The 17,467-nt window shown below is 45.3% G+C and overlaps 1 protein-coding gene across 1 annotated transcript in view; it reads left to right on the plus strand.

Annotated features, from left to right (window-relative positions):
* FRMPD3 (FERM and PDZ domain containing 3) overlaps positions 1–17,467 on the plus strand; it is an 83,476-nt gene that overhangs the window by 16,566 nt on the left and 49,443 nt on the right. The window contains exons 7-10 of the mRNA XM_030806514.1: positions 6,676–6,780; positions 11,308–11,415; positions 14,041–14,172; positions 15,628–15,747. Coding sequence (XP_030662374.1) covers positions 6,676–6,780; positions 11,308–11,415; positions 14,041–14,172; positions 15,628–15,747 — 465 coding nt within the window. The remainder of the gene's footprint in view (positions 1–6,675; positions 6,781–11,307; positions 11,416–14,040; positions 14,173–15,627; positions 15,748–17,467) is intronic.

Here is a 17,467-nt window from a genome sequence, read left to right on the forward strand (position 1 = left end):
ATAGTCACTTCTGATTCATTCGAGCAGCAGAGACAGAAAAAAAAAGAAAACATGAAAATATTGATACTTGGGCTCTTGCCCTGACTCATTGAATTAGAAGCTCTGGAGATGAGGCCCTGGTATTGGTCTTTTGAAAAGGCTCACCAAATGATTCTGATATGGAGTCTCTTTCAGATGACATTTTCCTTGTAAGAGTGACTCATAGCATGGCAGACAACTGGGGAGAGGGGTCACAGGAGTTCTTTCCCAGGGCCCCTCAAACCATACTGCATAGATAGCCACTTAATAAGCTTCTGTGTATTTAAGGGTGTTCCTTAATCTTTGAATTACCAACTAGTCCTCATGACTGACTGGATATTTATTAATCTTAAAACCTTTAGACCTTGGCACACAGTAGGTACTCAGTAAATATTTTTAAACGGATGAAGTACCGGATTATGACCAAGAATGACCCTGATAAAGCAAGCATAATCTGTTTCAAATGAAACCCTAGTTTTCTGGTTCTGAAAACAGCCTGTACTTACAGAACTGGAATCCCTTCTGCTTGGAGCTACCTGCCCAGAAAAAGAAAGCCAAAATCATGGGAACCACCTCAGAGAAACTGGTTTTCTACAGAGCTTCCTGACGTATAGTGTTTGTCAGATGGTAGATACTCCAACCATATGTGCTGAATTAATGAACTAATTCATTACTAATTTTAGCAATCAACTAATATATTTTATGCCATGTCTACTATGTGCTTGATGCTAGGGGGAGACATATTACCGTAAAATGGCATCTCTGCTTATACAGCCTGGTTGGGGATGTGAGTGATGGCAGTGTGGATTAACAGGAGTACTATAGGAAATCCAAGAAGGGGAATTGAGGAGTTGGGGAAGGATTGAGGATAAAGAGTTTGAACTAAGCTGTAAAGTGATGGCATTTAGCTAGTCAGAGGGACACTCTAGACCCTGAAGGATGGGGACAGGGAGGAAACAGCATGAGGTGGGTCCAGGAGTGATAACAAGCCCAGTGTGTGCAGGGAGCTGTGGATAGAACCACCAAGTACAGCAAAAGGTGATCTTGGAGAGAGGTGGTTAGAGAGCCAGGTGTAGTTTGTGGCGGGCTTTGGAAGTCAGGCAGAGGTTATGTTCATGTCCAGGCAGTCTTGAGTGTGGGAAGGAAGGCCCCCTGGTTCCCAGGATGGTCCTCCATTGTCCTAGGCTCCCACAGTGGTTGCTATAGGAATTGATTATAAGTAGGCTCAGGTGTCAAAGGCAGTGAGCCAGAAGGGCGAATCAGTCAAAGCTTCAAGAACCTGAGTTTCATTTTTTTGTTACCAAAGCGGGACCCTATCTTGCTCTAAAATATTTGGCCCTATACCTGACTTTGGTCAAGATTTGAGTGATCACAACCCTGACATCTGTACTAATACAGACAACAAATTTAAAAAATGGTCAAAAAATAACCAGCTGCTGAATTCTGCGCTGAGGGAAAGGCAGACTCTCTTCTATTCCTTATTCCACCAAGCTGCTGGCTTCATATTTGCTTCAAGCGGCTTGCAGTGGCCCCAGAGGTACTTAGCAATTCTAGTCTCGTGTTTCAAGCCAAAATTCGTTTTAGCCAGAAAGGGTGCCTGTTGCAAAATGAGATTCCCAGTTGCTTGGAGAAAAAAAATAGGGTCAGTGAAGAGCTCAAACATTCCAGCCTTAAGGTGCTCAATTAATCTAGGCTTAATGGATTGGGATGTCTTCAACAATGTCAATTTCTGGGCCCCACTCTTCCAGAGATTCTAACTTTTAAAATCTGGTGTGAGCCTAGGCATCTGTGCTTTAACAACCACTCCTCAGTGATTCTTATCATCGGACACGTTTTAAAAACAGCTGGTTAGTGCATGGTTATGAATTAGTGCAGAGGTTGGCAAACTGTTTCTCTTAAGGGCCATATAATAAGTATTTTAGGCTTTGCAGGCCATATGTGGTGGCACAAAAGCAGCCATAGGCAATACATAAATGAAGATCACGGCTGTGTTCCAGTAAAGTTTTATTTACAAAAACAGGTGGTGAGCAAGATTTGGCCTATGTAGGCCTGTAATTTGCTGGCCCCTGAAGTGTATTATGCCTTCCTGCTACCGCATTCACATTTTGACCAGGGCCTTCCCAATTCTCAACATTGTAATTCAAAGGAGTGCCCCTAATATTACGAACTTCAAGCCCCACAGCTGAGCTTTGAAGATGCTTTGGGACATGGAGGCCTCTGAGAGGCCCCTCATATCACTGCAAAGCAGGCCTCACCTGTGTCTGAGCATAAGGCTAGATGTGACTCCATGACATCTAGCAGAGACCAGCTGGTAATGAATGAGTCACCAGCATCAAGGCTGAAGACTGAGAATAGGATGGAATCTTAGAGACCAACAGGACAAGGGTCAATGAGGAATGAAGTATAAACAAGCTGAAAATAACTCTGAAACAGACACCTGGAAATGATTATAATCCCTGAAAATATTGGCAATTTCGTTTTCTCCTTTGTGGTTTGTGCCTATAATTAACTGAATCTTTGTTTTCAGTGGTACAAACAGAAACTCTCTAGGACAGGATCTAATCTTGCATCTTTGGTAGGGATAGCAAGGATGCCATCCTCTTCACTGTGGTGAATACATAAAAGGATACCAGTTGGGGTTCTTCATTTGTTTGAGTCCATTACATAACACCAAGGTAGAACCAGAACCAGTGGATGAAAGACCAGGAAAGGACTCCCAGCTTTAGCCTGCTGTGGGGGAACAACCACTAAGCAAAGGCTCAGGAAACCTGGGTTCTGGTTTCGGCTCTGCTACTCAATTATTTCAATACTTTGGGTAAAGTATATACTCTTCCCAGGCCTCTGTTTCACATGTGAAAATGAAGGTTGAGCTGCATGGCCCATTCAGGTCTCTAGAGATGCCTCATTCTACACACTGTGCCATGCAGGCATCTGAGGGCAGATGATGGCAGAGAAGAGAGGTGACTGTCAGGTAGAAAGATTCCACTTGCCTCATGTTTGTGGCACCTTGGTGGAACTTTGGATGACTGTGGAGATGGAATCAAACACAGCTGCCTGAGCATAGCTACAGATCTTTCTATCTTGCCCCTTTCTCTTGCTTCTGCCTCAGCCTGAAGCCCCTGCTCAGGATTGGAGCACCAGGCTGTGCAACACACAAAGGCATTTATCAACTCCATGTATAATCAATACTGTGATCACTTTCTGCAACGATCTCCAGCTCTGGATTTCATTGTGCTATATTGTCTGCTGCCAACAAATTGCCCCTTTGGCTCAGGATGAGAAGTCTAAGGTTCCTGTAGCTCAATGGTTCTTAATCTTGGCTGCATTTGGAAATCATCAGAAACTTGAAAAAAATACTGATGCTCAGACCTCACCCCCAGGAATTCTGATGTAATTGGTCTGGGGTGGGCCCTGGGCTTCAGGATTTTTAAAAGCTCCTCCCAGCATTTCTACTATGCAGCCAGGACTGACACTCACTGCCTGAGTTCCTGTTAGACTCAGGTGAAACAAGTGGTTTTTTGCAGTCTCCCCTCTGTGGGAATGAGATTGCTGGCTCTGACAGAGAACACAGCTGGGACCAGGGCCTAAGACACAATGAGGACGTTTGTTTCTGATGTGTATCTTAGGGCCCTGCCCTCCTGTGGCTGATCTGGTAAATGAATCTCAACTGCAGTGTAAATGGTAGATAATAACTTAGCGTATTCCCAGCTGGCAGGGACCTTCAGGGCCTTAACACAAAGAAATTCCTGATTGTAGGACTCGGGCTCCATGGCAAGGCCCATAGGCATGGTGGTTTGAAGTAACCCCAAACCTGATTCACTCCCTAGTCCTCTTCATCTCAGTAAATGGCAAGTCCATTTTTTCAGTTGAAGTCTCCCTTTTTCTCACTCTCATGTTCAATCAGTCAACATATCATCCTAATTCAGTATTCACAATATATCCAGAATTCACTCACTTTTCAACTCCATCATTACCATCCTAGCCCAAGCCTCCATTATGTTTCAACCATATTATTGCAGTTACAAATATTGTACTTAGAGACCCCCAACTGGTCTCCATGCTCTTGCCATTGCCCTCCTACGCTCTGTTTTCCACACAGCAACCAGAGGCTTCCTTTTAAAACGCACATCAGACTCTGTTCAATCAAATCCCTCTAGTGGAGTGAAATCCAAAGTTCTCACCGTGGTTTACAAGGTCCTACATGACCCAGCCCCCAGCTGCCTCTCTGAGCATCTCCCCTCTTGCTCCCCCTCCATCACGCCACTCCAGCCACCTTGGCCTTCCTTGCTGTTCTTCATACACCTCAATTCACCTCAGGGCCTTTACTGTAGTTTCTGCCCAGAAGCCTTTCTCCAGATAACCTGGTGGCTTTCCCTCACTTCCTTAAGTTTCTGCTTAATGTCTCATCCTTAAAGAGGTCTTCCCTGACCATCCTGTCTAAAATAACCTCCCACAGTGGCCGGGAGCCGTGGCTCATACCTGTATCCCAGCACTTTGGGAGGCCAAAGTGGGTGGATCACTTGAGGTCAGTAGTTCGAGACCAGCCTGGCCAACATGGTGAAACCCCATCTCTACCAAAAATACAAAAATTAGCTGGGCATGGTGATGCCTGCCTGTAATCCCAGCTACTCGGGAGGCTGAGGCAGGGGAATCACTTGAGCTGGGGAGGCAGAGGTTGCAGTGAGCCAAGATCGCACCACTGCACTCTAGCCTGGGCGACAGAGCAAGACTCCTTCTCAGAAAAAAAAAAAAAAAATTAAAAATATAACCCGCACAATCCTACTTGTGGATGTATATCCAAGGGAATTGAAATTAGTATGCCAAAGAGCCATCTGCATTCCCATGTTCATGGCAGCACTATTCACCATAGCCAAGATATGGAAACAACCTAAATGTCTGCCATCAACAGATGAATGGATGAAGAAAATGTGGTATAAATACACAATGGAATACTATTCAGCCTTTAAGAAGAAGTAAATCCTGTCATTTGCTACTACATGGATGAACTTGGAGGACATTATCCTAAGTGAAATAATAATAATTATTATTGTAAGCCAGACACAGAAAGACAAATACCACATGATCTCACTTATATGCGGAATCTAAAAAAGTCAAAATCATAGAAGTGGAGCATAGAATGGTGATCACTAGAGGCTAAGGTTGGGAGGGAATGGGGAGATGCTGTTCAAAGGATACAAAGGCTCAGTTAGACAGGAGGAATAAGTTTTTGAGATCTATTTCACAGCATGGTGACTATAGTTAATAATAATGTATTATGTATTTCAAAATCGCTAAAATAATACCCTCACTTCTCCCACTCTAACTCACTCATTCTCTTGTGTAGTCCTTTACCCTGCCTTATTTTTCCTCATAGTCCTTCTTTGCTACCTAAAAGATATTTATCGTCTGTCTATTCCTGCTGGAATGGACGCTCTATGAGGCCAGGGAGTTTTGTCTGTCTTATTCACTGCTCTATCCCTCATCACCTAGAACACTGTGTGGCATGTAGTAGGCCCTTGCTAAATTTGTCAAATGAATGAATAAACGGCCCCCCAAAGACAATGAGGATGCCCCTCAGCACGACTCCTGTATTCCTAATTGCTGGGCCTTACGGAGCTCAGCAGGGAGCTAGAATCCAAGGGGCACCCAGGAAAGGCTTAGTTTCCAGTGTTTGCTAATCATGCTTCCGATAAAATTGTGGGAGAGTTTTCAAGAACTAAAAAGCCAGCCAGGCATGGTGGCCTGTAAGCCCAGCACTTTGGGAGGCTGAGGCAGGTGGATCACCTAAGGTCAGGAGTTCAAGACCAGCCTGGCCAACATGGTGAGACCCCATCTCTACTAAAAATACAAAATTAGCTGGGTGTGGTGGCACATGTCTGTAATCCCAGCTACTCAGGAGGCAAGGCTGGAGAATCGCTTGAACCCAGGAAGCAGAGGTTGCAGTGAGCCGAGATTGCACCATTGCACTCCAGCCTGGGCGACAAGAGTGAAACTCCGTCTAAAAATAAATAAATAAACACAAGCCTGGCTAATTTTTTGGGCATTTCTTACAGAACTGGATAAACAAAGTGGTGCAGAGCCCAAAACTAGAAAGCCAGGAGACTTGGGTTAAATCTCTCACATCTTTATTCCCCAATAATGTAGTAACTGTGGATAAATCCTTTTGGAGTGCTAGGTCTCCTTTCTCCCGCATCTAAAATAGTATTTATTATGCATCTCCTTCCTAGGGGCAGGGCATGTCTGTGAGGTAAACAAGATCATTTCTGTAAATTCTTTGGGATGCTTATATTCAGATATAATAATAATAATAAAAAGACACCCTTTAGGTCTATCTCACTTTAAGAAAACCAAATATATAAAAACTCAATGTATGTTATTACTAAAGAACTTTTGCAAACTCCCCTAGGCCTAGAGTATTAATAATGGGGTTCAATCTACCCAAATTCAATTCATGCCCAGCTGTTTCAGGACACACCAATTACATAGGGAAGCATTTAGCACATTGCCTTGCACCTAATAGGTAATTAATATTTGTTTATTGACTCCTTGATCAGTAATGCAAAGTGTACCTGTACTGGGACATCTTAACTCTGACGTGACAAAGGTTAGGCTTTCCCTAGATATGGAGAACTCACCATCTCTCTGTTCTTTTTCCAGTCCCCAAAATCTGCTTTCATCAGTGCCGCGAAGAAGGCCAAGTTGAGGTCCAATCCTGTGAAGGTTCGATTTTCTGAGCAGGTGGCAGTCGGAGAAACAGATGCAGTAAGTGTAGCTTCAGCTCCGTCTCCTCAGCCCCTGGCCATAATCTGCCTGGCTGTCAAGCTCTTGCTCTGGGGCTTCTTATAGTGGACAGCTTTCCTAATGGGTTAGAGTGGGAGCGTCCAGGTGCTGGAGGGGGAAAAGTAGCGAGTGAAGAGGGATATGTGACATCCAGAGAGGCCCCAGGCATTGTGGGGAGAAGGAATATATATTGATTCACTCAAGATCCTTCTGATGCTTAGAGAAATTTCCATCCCTAACACAGTAGCTTACACTCAGAGCAAGTGCTCCATAAACATCTTTTGCTACTTGATAGAAACAGGAAGGAAATAATGGCTTCTTGAAGACCCAGGGAATGAGTGGCTGGTGAAATTGAGCTCTCTTCACATTTAAGTGATCTTGCAACTCCATATCTTGACCGAAAAAGGCTATGCAGTGATGAGTAAAGTTGCCTAAGGGAAATGATACAGACTCTCATTAAGTCACCAAGTTTTTATTAGGCACCTGCTATGTTCTTAGCACCAGAGGGGAGGCAAAATAAATACCTGTTCCTTGCTACCAAATACCTCTCAGCAATGTTGAGGGAGACAAGTGGTTCAGATTGAGACAATACAAAATCTACTACTGGGTGGTATTGTTTCGAAGAACAGGTAATATTTGACAGCCCATGCCATGCAGCTGCCAATTTGGGGAGTCTTGGCCAGCCACAGTGTTTCTTACTGCTTTGGGAGGTTTACATGCAATGAACTGTCAGCTCCAGATGTGCAAATGAGAAGAGGCAGGTGAAGAGCAGACAAGAAGTGTGTCAAGCAGTCATGCATTCTGGCCAAGTCCCTCAGGAATCTGCAGAAGTTAGTGATAACCCGGTGGGGACAGAGGGGATAGCTAGAGCTAACAGGCACTTGTGTGCTTTTGATAGCTATGATGGGCAGAGCTGTCTGGAGGCCCTTGGCATTTACGTACTGAGGCACAGCCACAGTTGTTGGGAGAAGATAGCAGGCCCAGAGCAGGGAAATCAGCAGGGTGCCAGGCACTTCTGTATTATTTGAGGCAGAGTTAGTGAGCAGAAGGGATAGAGGACACAGATGTCTTCCATCTCCATTTCCCTGACTCTCATTCCCAAACTCAGCCTATGCCCTCCTCCATCTCTGCATGAGGAAGGCTGGCAAACCCAGGGGACTACAGGACCCCACTGGGCAAGCTGTCTGAATAATTGATGGTTGGAATCTGTGTCAATCCTAGAAGAAAAGGTTTAAGAGAAGTGATAATTGGTGAGCAGAGAGGAAAAGGAGTAATATGGAGTCCCTGCAAATCAGGGTGAAACAGACCCCGAGGTCCAAGTCACCAGGAGGATATTTGCATTCTGAGTGCTTGAAAACCCAGAGGACGTATGACTTGGATTTGGGAAGTATGAACAGGCGCATCCTATCCCATCTCAACATTGCAGAGTAATCAGTCAAGGGCAGGCCACCCAGTGAAGAACTCCTTCCCTTCCTCCCCACTCCCCTCCCCTCTCTTCTCTTCCTCTCCCTTCTACTTCCCCTTCTCCGCTTTCTCCTTCTTCCACCATGATTCCCCTCTCCATACTTCACAGCTAAGTTACAGGCACAGCTAGTCTACAGGCGTAACAATGCCCCCCACTCCAGTCTAATCTGAATGCAAATGCCACAGAGTAGCTAGGACCCACCTAGAGTTACTTCATTCTCTCGGACAGGCCACCAGGCATAGTGTGAGGCTCTTGTCTGGGTGAGAGACAGACATCAATCTTCCAACTCTCGCTGCACTCATGAAATTACCTGATGTTACAACAGCACCCTCCTCCATGCCGCCGCCAGTATGGACCATAGCAGCCTCATCACAGGTCGGGACCTGGGGGAGTCCAGGCCCAGGTGACTCCAGGCTCTCCTATCAACCCTTTCCTTTCGTGTTCCAAGGCTTTATTAAGCAGCCAGAGCAAAAGTAAATCTTGTGGGTGTTCCTTGCCAACTCTATTTTTAAGCAAATTCAATTAAGTAATTATCTGAGTCCAACCCAGTGTGCTAAATAAAACCTGCCACCACTGGGATCCAGGGCCTCTGGGCCTGGCAGGAGCAAGGCATCTCAAGATCAGGGAGGGGACCAGGGAGTCACACTCTTCCAATTTTATATCCCATCACTTCCCACCTTGGCTTGACCACAGCCAAGCTTGTCTCTTGGCTCCTCACCACTATCAACCGTACCCCAACCCAGGAGGATTTGCTTGTTCCTTTTTCCATGCTTTGTCCATGATCCACGACAGTCTCTAGGTCTAGACTGTTCTCATCTGGCTTCTCAAATCATCCACACCCACTGTCTCCTTCAAAATCAAAATCCAATTTGCCTTATCTAGGAAAGTTTAGCCATCTTATACCTGTTGGTTTGTTTTGGTTTTATAATGTGTATGTGTGCCAAGTCACTACAACAAGAATTTAAGGCTGGATTTAAATCTCCTGTAGCTCTCATGACTTAGCATAGTGTTGGGCATACAGTAGAGGTTCAATGAATGCCCAGTGAATTAAGGAATCTGGTTATCTCTGCAGCTTTTCCATTCCTATAGAACTGATGATGATGTTGGCCCAGGGAAATGGGGGAAATGGTTGGGATGAGAGTGATCATTCAGTAAGTGCACATCAAGCACCTACTGCCCATTCATTCAGCAGCCATTTATTGCGCACCAAATGTGTGCCAGGAACTTTGTTTAGTGTTGGGACTACAAAGATAAATAGGACATGGTCTTTGTGCTCTCATTTCACCATTTGATTGTGAAAGACAAATATCCTTCAAAAATATGATATAGGTGAGTTTTGGCAACATAGTGAGACCTTGTCCCTACAAAAAGTAAAAACATAGTGAGACCTTGTCCCTACAAAAACCTAGCTAGGTGTAGTGGCACATGCCTGTAGTCCTAGCTGTTTGGGAGGCTGAGGTAGGAGGATCACTTGAGCCCAGGAGTTTGAGGCTGCAGTGAGCTGTGATTGTACCACTGCACTCCAGCCTAGGCAATAGAGTGAGACCCTGTCTCAAAAACAAATCAAAACAAAACAAAATACGCTAGTCTACAGGCGTAACAATGCCCCCCACTCCAGTCTAATCTGAATGCAAATGCCACAGAGTAGCTAGGACCCACCTAGAGTTACTTCATTCTCTCGGACAGGCCACCAGGCATAGTGTGAGGCTCTTGTCTGGGTGAGAGACAGACATCAATCTTCCAACTCTCGCTGCACTCGTGAAATTACCTGATGTTACAACAGCACCCTCCTCCATGCTGCCGCCAGTATGGACCATAGCAGCCTCATCACAGGTCTGGACCTGGGGGAGTCCAGGCCCAGGTGAGAGCATTGTGAGAAGTGTGCATAAATTGCTATAGGAATGCATGGAAAGACCAGGTCCAGGTATCTGATGATATTAGACCAAGGCTTTACAGAATACATATTTGAGCTGGGTTTTGTAGGATAAATAGGAGTTTGCCAAAGAGGAAAAGAGAAAGGCAGAGGGAACAGCTTTTTCTTTCTTTCTTTCTTTTAGAGTCCTCAGAGAAAGAGAACAGTCTTTATTTAATGAATTTTTATTAAGAATGTCTCAATCAGAGTCAGTACCTCCCACTCCTAGAGAGCTTTTGAAAATGTCTGAGGGCCAGGCGTGGTGACTCTCGCCTGTAATCCCAGCTGCTACTAGAGAGGCTGAGGCAGGAGGATCACTTGAACTCAGGAGGCAGAGGTTGCAGCGAGCCGAGATCACGCCACTGCACTCCAGCCTGGGTGACAGAGCGAGACTCCGTCTCAAAAAAAGAAAAAGAAAAAAAAAGAAAAGAAAATGTCTGAGGGTGTTTCAGGTCATCCCAATGCTTTGGTGTGCTACTGGCACTTCATGTCTCAGGGTCGGAGATGCTAAGTGTTGTGCAGAGAGGGCGACAGTCCCTGAATAATGAAGAATCATCAGAGGTATGGAGGTGTGAAAGAGGTGTGGGTACTAGGAATAGCAAGACGTGACTGTGGAGACTAGGCAGGGGCCAGGTCAGAAAGGGCCTAGGGAGGGGAAAAGGCAGAGCAAAGGCCTTGACAGGACATGATCTTGGCTTGTGAAGGGCCTCAGGGAAAGGGAGGTATCAGGAGATAAGATCAGTTTAGAAGCTTTGTAGAAGGTGTTCAAAAAAATGTCAGAGATAAGATCAGGTGGGTGAGGTAGACTCCAAAGGAGGCCTCTCATCAGCCCTTCAGGGGGTGTGCGGTGATCCCTTTGCTCTGATCTGTGGAGGTTTGAACTACAGTAGAGTGTGGGTGCTCCGTGATGTCAAATGGAGGCGGGCTTTTGTTATGGCTCAGTGTCTTGTTGGGGAATTTGGTTCTGGTCCCCATGTATTATTGATCTGCTCTTTCCTCTGTCTCTGTCCTCCTACACCTTTGGCTCTCTGTCTCCATCACCTTTTCTCTCCCCTTTTTCACACCCTTCCTCTGGCTTCGTACCTCCTTCTAAATGAGCCCCTCTCCTTGTCCTTTCCCTGCTTGTTCACAGAAAATGATGAAGAAGGAAGCTCTCCTCCTAATCCCCAACGTCCTGAAGGTTTTCTTAGAAAATGGGCAGATCAAGTCATTCACATTTGATGGTCGGACCACTGTTAAGGTACATACAGTCTCCTCCCCCTGGTCAGCATTGCCCTCTCCAGAGTACATGCGGTTGTGTGTCCTGTATTCCTCTGAGTCTGCACATAGCTGCTTGCCACTGGAGTAAGCTCTGGATGCTTGTTAGCACAAGGCTGCAAAAATGCACAGTCCCAGATGAGAGTGGTGGTAGAAGTTTGCATGCCCAACTGTGTGCTAATAATTGTTAAACCGTGTGTGTGCACTTATACTTGTGAACTGCTTTGTGTTTGTGTTACATGGGGTCCTTCAGGACTTTTAAGAACTAAGCAATATGAAGATCATTAAGCCATTTATAAAGCAAAAGTGATTTATATTGATACAATAACACCTACACAAGTTTATGCACAGAAATAAACACAGTCTCTTGGGAGATTAGCTTAGTTATGCCTTCCTTTTTAAATAACAACCTGATCTCAAGCACTGAACCAAGATTTGAAATGTCCAGCCACAGCCTCTTTGGCTGTTCTTTTCACAGGAAGAGCAATTACTGAGCTGTGATTCTTTACAGCTCAGCCAGGTGTCAGAAAGTCCTAGTGACTTTCCTCTAATCCTTAGGAATAGAAGTGATGATATGATTCACCCCAGATTCAACTCTGCTCTGGGACAGAAATATCCATTCCTGCATCTTCTGGACTCTCTCCAGAAAGAGAATGCCATCCCCAGAATGAGTATTTTAATGCAACTAATGCCGCCCAAACTGCTGGGCAGCTACAGTGTCTACCCAGAAAACCTAGCTTGGTCCACAGGTACCCTGTGGTTCCCATACTGGGACCAAGGCAATCCTATAAGTAAAGAAACTCTTGGACCAACAAACGTTTGCTAAGAGGAGTTATCAGGTGCTCAGAATGGGTCTTGCCAGTGATTTTCAACCAGGATTGGTACTTCCCACTCTTAGAGAGCTTTTGGAAGTGTCTAAGGATGTTTTAGGTCATCCCAATCATTTGGTGTGCTACTGGCATTTTGTGTTTTAGGGTTGGAGAAGCTAAGTATTCTGCAGGGAGTGGGACAGTCCCTGAATGGAGAATTTTTTTGAAAGGCTTAGGCCTAGGTGGATCCCCCAGGGGACGTAGGACCAAAACATACGACTTAGGGTGCCATAGAATGTTCTTTTGGCTATTGAAGGGGGCATGGGAGGGGGCATTGAAACAGAACTAGACCACCCAGGAGGTGTCCAAATGTGCCTTCTCCAGATGTGAATATCTCTTTGTGTCAGAATCCTCCTTGGTGGTTTATTCATGGGATGGTATGTCCATTGTGGACTCTGTCTCCACACTGGAGTGTTTAGTGCCCTCTCTTTCCCCTTGGAGTCTTCTCTGAAGTTCTCCCACCTCACATCATCAGCACCATTGTGGCTTCCAGATAGCCCCAGCCTTCCAATACAGCAGTGTTCCCCTCACTTGTGATCTCAATCTGACTCCAGGAAGGGTGTGCTGGCGACTTATTGGAGCTTTGACAGGCTGCCAAGCCACTTGTCCCAGAGAGGTACCTGGGTGAATTGACAGCCTGGCACAGGGGCTGTTACACTTGTAACACCAGTTGGCAATCGCCGGATTGGCTGTCCACAATCCCAGTGCAGCCAAACTGCAAAGAAAACCTCATCTGTCCCTGACAGAGCCCCAGCAACACTGGCGCCTCTGTGTCTACTTGGACAACACAAGAGATGCTCTGAAGTACCCACCAATTTCCAGCCTAACATTTGAATAACTGAACGTCTTTCAGTGTTCACTGAGGGGCTTGTTTGGCAACTGCAGTTGTAAAGATGTTTCATATTCCCAAGTTTGATTCTTTCCAGCCTTTGGGGGCTGAGAGATGCTGACTCCATGAACACACACATTGGAGCCCAGTGTATAAGCCAAAGTCACAGCAAATCAGTGGCAGAAGTCTCAGAACTGACATTTGTGCAAACCCTACTGAAATGTTTTCAGACACCCTAATATTAAAAGTAGGGCAGCAGAGCAGATAGAACCCAGAAGTAGTCAGATTTATGACTGTACACAAAACACATGACATAGTTCCTCTGCATGGACACATTTTTCAAGTTGCTAAATTGATCATCTATAAAATCCAGTTATGGTCAAAAATGAACATTTTGCCAGTAACTCAAGTCATCTGATTTAGATTATGAATCCAGAAATAGTATGCTTTTTAATCATATAAATGTCACTTTTGCTTTTGTTCATTCCTAAGAGTTGACAGACTATCCCAAGTGGATATTGTGACTTATAAGAGAAGGTGAAGGGAGAACCAACACAGTGCCTGGCACTTAGTAAGCGTTTAAAAGATAATTTGTTGAATGGAAGGAGAGAGTCAGGGAGGGAGAGACATGACCTTCTTTTGCCATATGCCTGCCCAGGTGAAATTCAGAAACACCTATCTCTAACCCCCTGCACCTCTCCCCAGGGCCCAGGCCTCTGAGCAGCACTCATGGGTCACTTTCCTCATTGTGGATCACAGAGCCTGGGCTACCATAAAGGCCAGTGTTGCAGCCTTCTCTCCAGGACTATATTTCTTTTCTTGGTGTTTAATCCCCCCTCCCATGTTTGGTGCTTAGAATAGCTTAGGGCCAGAACTAATCTCCCTCTCAAGGCTCTTTTCGGTCCCACAGGATGTGATGGTAACATTACAGGACCGCCTTTCCCTGAGGTACATTGAGCACTTTGCTCTTGTCCTTGAGTATGCCGGGCCAGAACAGAATCACAAGTTTCTGCTTCTTCAGGACAAGCAACCCCTGGCTTATGTAAGTAACTCTTTTTTACAGATAGCTTTGCATGTGGCCTCTAGTAGAGAAGACCCAAGGCACTCCCTGTCTGGAAAATTTATAATGATATGCTCAGCCGGTTCCCAGAAGTCACAGTTCTCACCCAAAGCTGGTATTATCCACCTCCAGAAGGCTTTTGGCATTGGCCTTTGTGAGCTGAGAAGAGCATGAAGATCATTAGTCTTGGTCTCTAGGGGGAAGAGTATGGGGTGATTCACCACATGGCACCCAGAATGCTGAGATAAGGAGCAGTTGCAAGTCTTCTGTCTCCTGGAAACCCCACATGATAGATTTTTCTGCTTCCTGAGAGAAAACTTGGCCTTTTGCATGAAGGCTGTTATGGGAGGGTCAGGGAGTGGACCCTACTCAGCCAATTCCCAACTCCCACTTATCCTAGGACAAGTGGGAGTTGGGAATTGGCTGAGTAGGGCCAAAAATAGGCGGCATGTCACCCACATCAATTTACAAGGTAGAGTAGGAAAAAGTATCCGGTCTTTCTAGCCCTCACCATATGGAAAAGGGCTAGGGAAATCCAGGATTCCTGGATAGCGTTTCATCAACAGTGAAGCACCAAGAAGTGTCAGAGATGCAATCAAAGCCAATCAGTACTACCAAGTAGGGTGGGACAGAGTTGGAGAGGCACAGTGGAAGAAATACCTTTTCAGAGCCTACATGAAAGCCAAACAAAACCCCAAATCAGACACAAAAAGATGAAAGGATTTTTGGAAAGAGAGATTCAAGTTTAGCTCTCAGCCAAATGCAATACAGAGACTCACTGGTGGGAAGGAAAGGTTGTGGGCGTCCTGCCTGGAGGGAGGCCTAAGCACCTCCCTCACCCCCAAGCAACCCTTTGAATTCAGTTGGTCTGTTGTTCCAAATGGGATTTTAAACTTTTTTATTATGAAAACTTTCCAACATACACACAAGTAGGAGGAATATAGTATCATTAACCCTATTACCCATTCCCAGGTTCAACAATTTTCAATACAGTGCCAAGATGTTTCATCTGTACCTTGAAATAATATTTTAAACCTTCGATTTACTCTAATCCGCAATTTACTCTGCTTGAGGCTGAGCCCCTCTGCAAGGTAAAGGCATGAATCCCACAGCAAGTAAAGAGTCTGAGCCATTGCCAGGAGCCCTCCCTTCCTGCCTAGTGTCTTGGGCTTTAGACCCAATGGTTGATAAAAGTCATGTCCTAGATAAGTGATTTGAAAATTCCTTGTATTTTGGGTCAGAAGTGTAGAAAAGACCTGACTCCCCACTACTTTCCTCTGAGGATAAGTGGAATCAGCCAGGTTGGAGACAGAGTAGGAAACAACAGCTTAGCTCTGCCCCAAGCCCCACCTTAAGGAGCCACTGAGCTGCCTGCCCAACTCCCCAGCCATTGATTCCAGATCTCTTTTCTTCTCCCCTTTCATCCCTGGAATTCAGGTGGTACAGCGGACACACTATCACGGAATGAAATGTCTCTTCCGAATAAGCTTCTTTCCCAAAGACCCTGTGGAGCTGCTGCGTCGGGATCCTGCTGCTTTCGAGTACCTATACATCCAGGTAGAGTCTGGCTTGGGGATACACAGACAGACCAGTAGACAAAGAAGCAGGCAGGCTGTTCTGCCATCACAATGAAGTAGCTATATAAGTTTTTCCAACCTCCAGGTAGCCCTGAAGGCCCTTTCCTTCCTTTTCTGCTACCATTGTAGGCCATGGCCAAGTTGGCTGGCCTGGTGACCTGAGCTGGCTGTGGCTCAAAGTCCTGTCTATTTGTCCACTCAGATCTCATCAGTTTTCAGAAACAAGCAATCCCAGTAACTCTGGCATCCTCACGGGATCCTAAAGTTTAACAAGCCCATTTGGGTTTCAACGGGTCCCAACCCCCAATACCTAGCTCCAGTATGAGATGATTCCCAATTCAGTTTATCCAGAAACATTTACTAGACGCTTACTCTGGGTTAAGCCCTATGCTAGGTACTAGCAATCAGAAGTGAATAAAGAACTGTCCTGGCTCACTAGAGCTTATATGTGCGTCAATAAATATGACAGCAGCAGGGTGCAATGAAGATGAGGGCACTCAGGAAGCATTTTTCCAACTCTACGCAAGACAGATGGTGCACGCTTCATGGAAAAAGTGATATATGCATGCTCTTAGCCTTGAAGAATGAATGAGAGTTTGCTGTGTAGAGAGATGGAATGGAGGGGGCATACTCTAAGCAAAGGGCCTTGCATTTACAAAGCCATGGTGGCATGAAACAGCATGGGATCATGAGATAACCATGAGTGATTTTTTATGGCTAGAATACGGGATGTGAGGTAAAGAGGAGTAGGGAATAAAATTGGAGAGACAGGAAGCAGTGATCAAAGGCTTTTGGTACGCCAAGGCAAGCATAGACTTTATGATTGAGGCTGGGCGGCGGTTCTTAAAGTGTGGCTGTTATAGATTCTTTGCAATTTCATGCTTCCTGGAGTGGTAGCATCAGCATCAACTGGGACCTTGTTAGAAATGCAAATTCTTAGGCCCCAGCCCAGTCCTACTGAGTCAGAAACTCTGGAGGTAGAATTCAGTACTCTGTGTTTTAACAAGCCTTCCAGGGGATTCTGATGCCCAAAAGACTTTGAGAACCTCTGTTTTATGATGGTGGTTTTAAGCTTAGATGCACATTAAAATTATCTGGGAGGCTTTGGGAAAATGCTGTGCCCCATCCAAGACCAGTTGAATCAAAATCTATGGGAGTGGGGTCCAAACACTGGTATTTTTTTAAATTCCTCAAGTGATCCTAATGTGCAGCCAAAGTAAAGAAATTCTGCGGGAGAGTAGGAGAGCAGAAATTATTAAAAGAGAAGAATAGCCTGGTCAGATGAGCAATTTCAAAAGACCACACAGTGCTAAGGAAGTACACCAGCTAGGGAGCAATGGCAGTTATCCAGAAGAAATGACAAGGGCTAGAACCAGGGCTATGATGAAGGAGGTGGGATGGGTTTCAAGAGAGATTTAAAGGGTAGAATGGATAGGTTTTAACTTAATGAGTGTCTTGTAGAGGTGGTATCATTCCCCAAGTTCAAGAATACAGACAATGGAATGGGTTTAGGGAAAAGATGAGTTCATTTTGGGAAATGTTGAGTTTTAGGTGCCCATAGGACATACAACAGCTCTTAATGAGAGAAAAAAACCTCGAACTTCATCTGTCTCTGATGGTAATACCCAGGGAGGTGCTATGAGACATTGTCATTGTCCCTTTTGACTGTTTTGACAACCTAAAATGTTAGGAACGTTTCC

Source organism: Nomascus leucogenys, chromosome X, assembly GCF_006542625.1.
Source record: "Nomascus leucogenys isolate Asia chromosome X, Asia_NLE_v1, whole genome shotgun sequence".
Taxonomy (NCBI): domain Eukaryota; kingdom Metazoa; phylum Chordata; class Mammalia; order Primates; family Hylobatidae; genus Nomascus; species Nomascus leucogenys.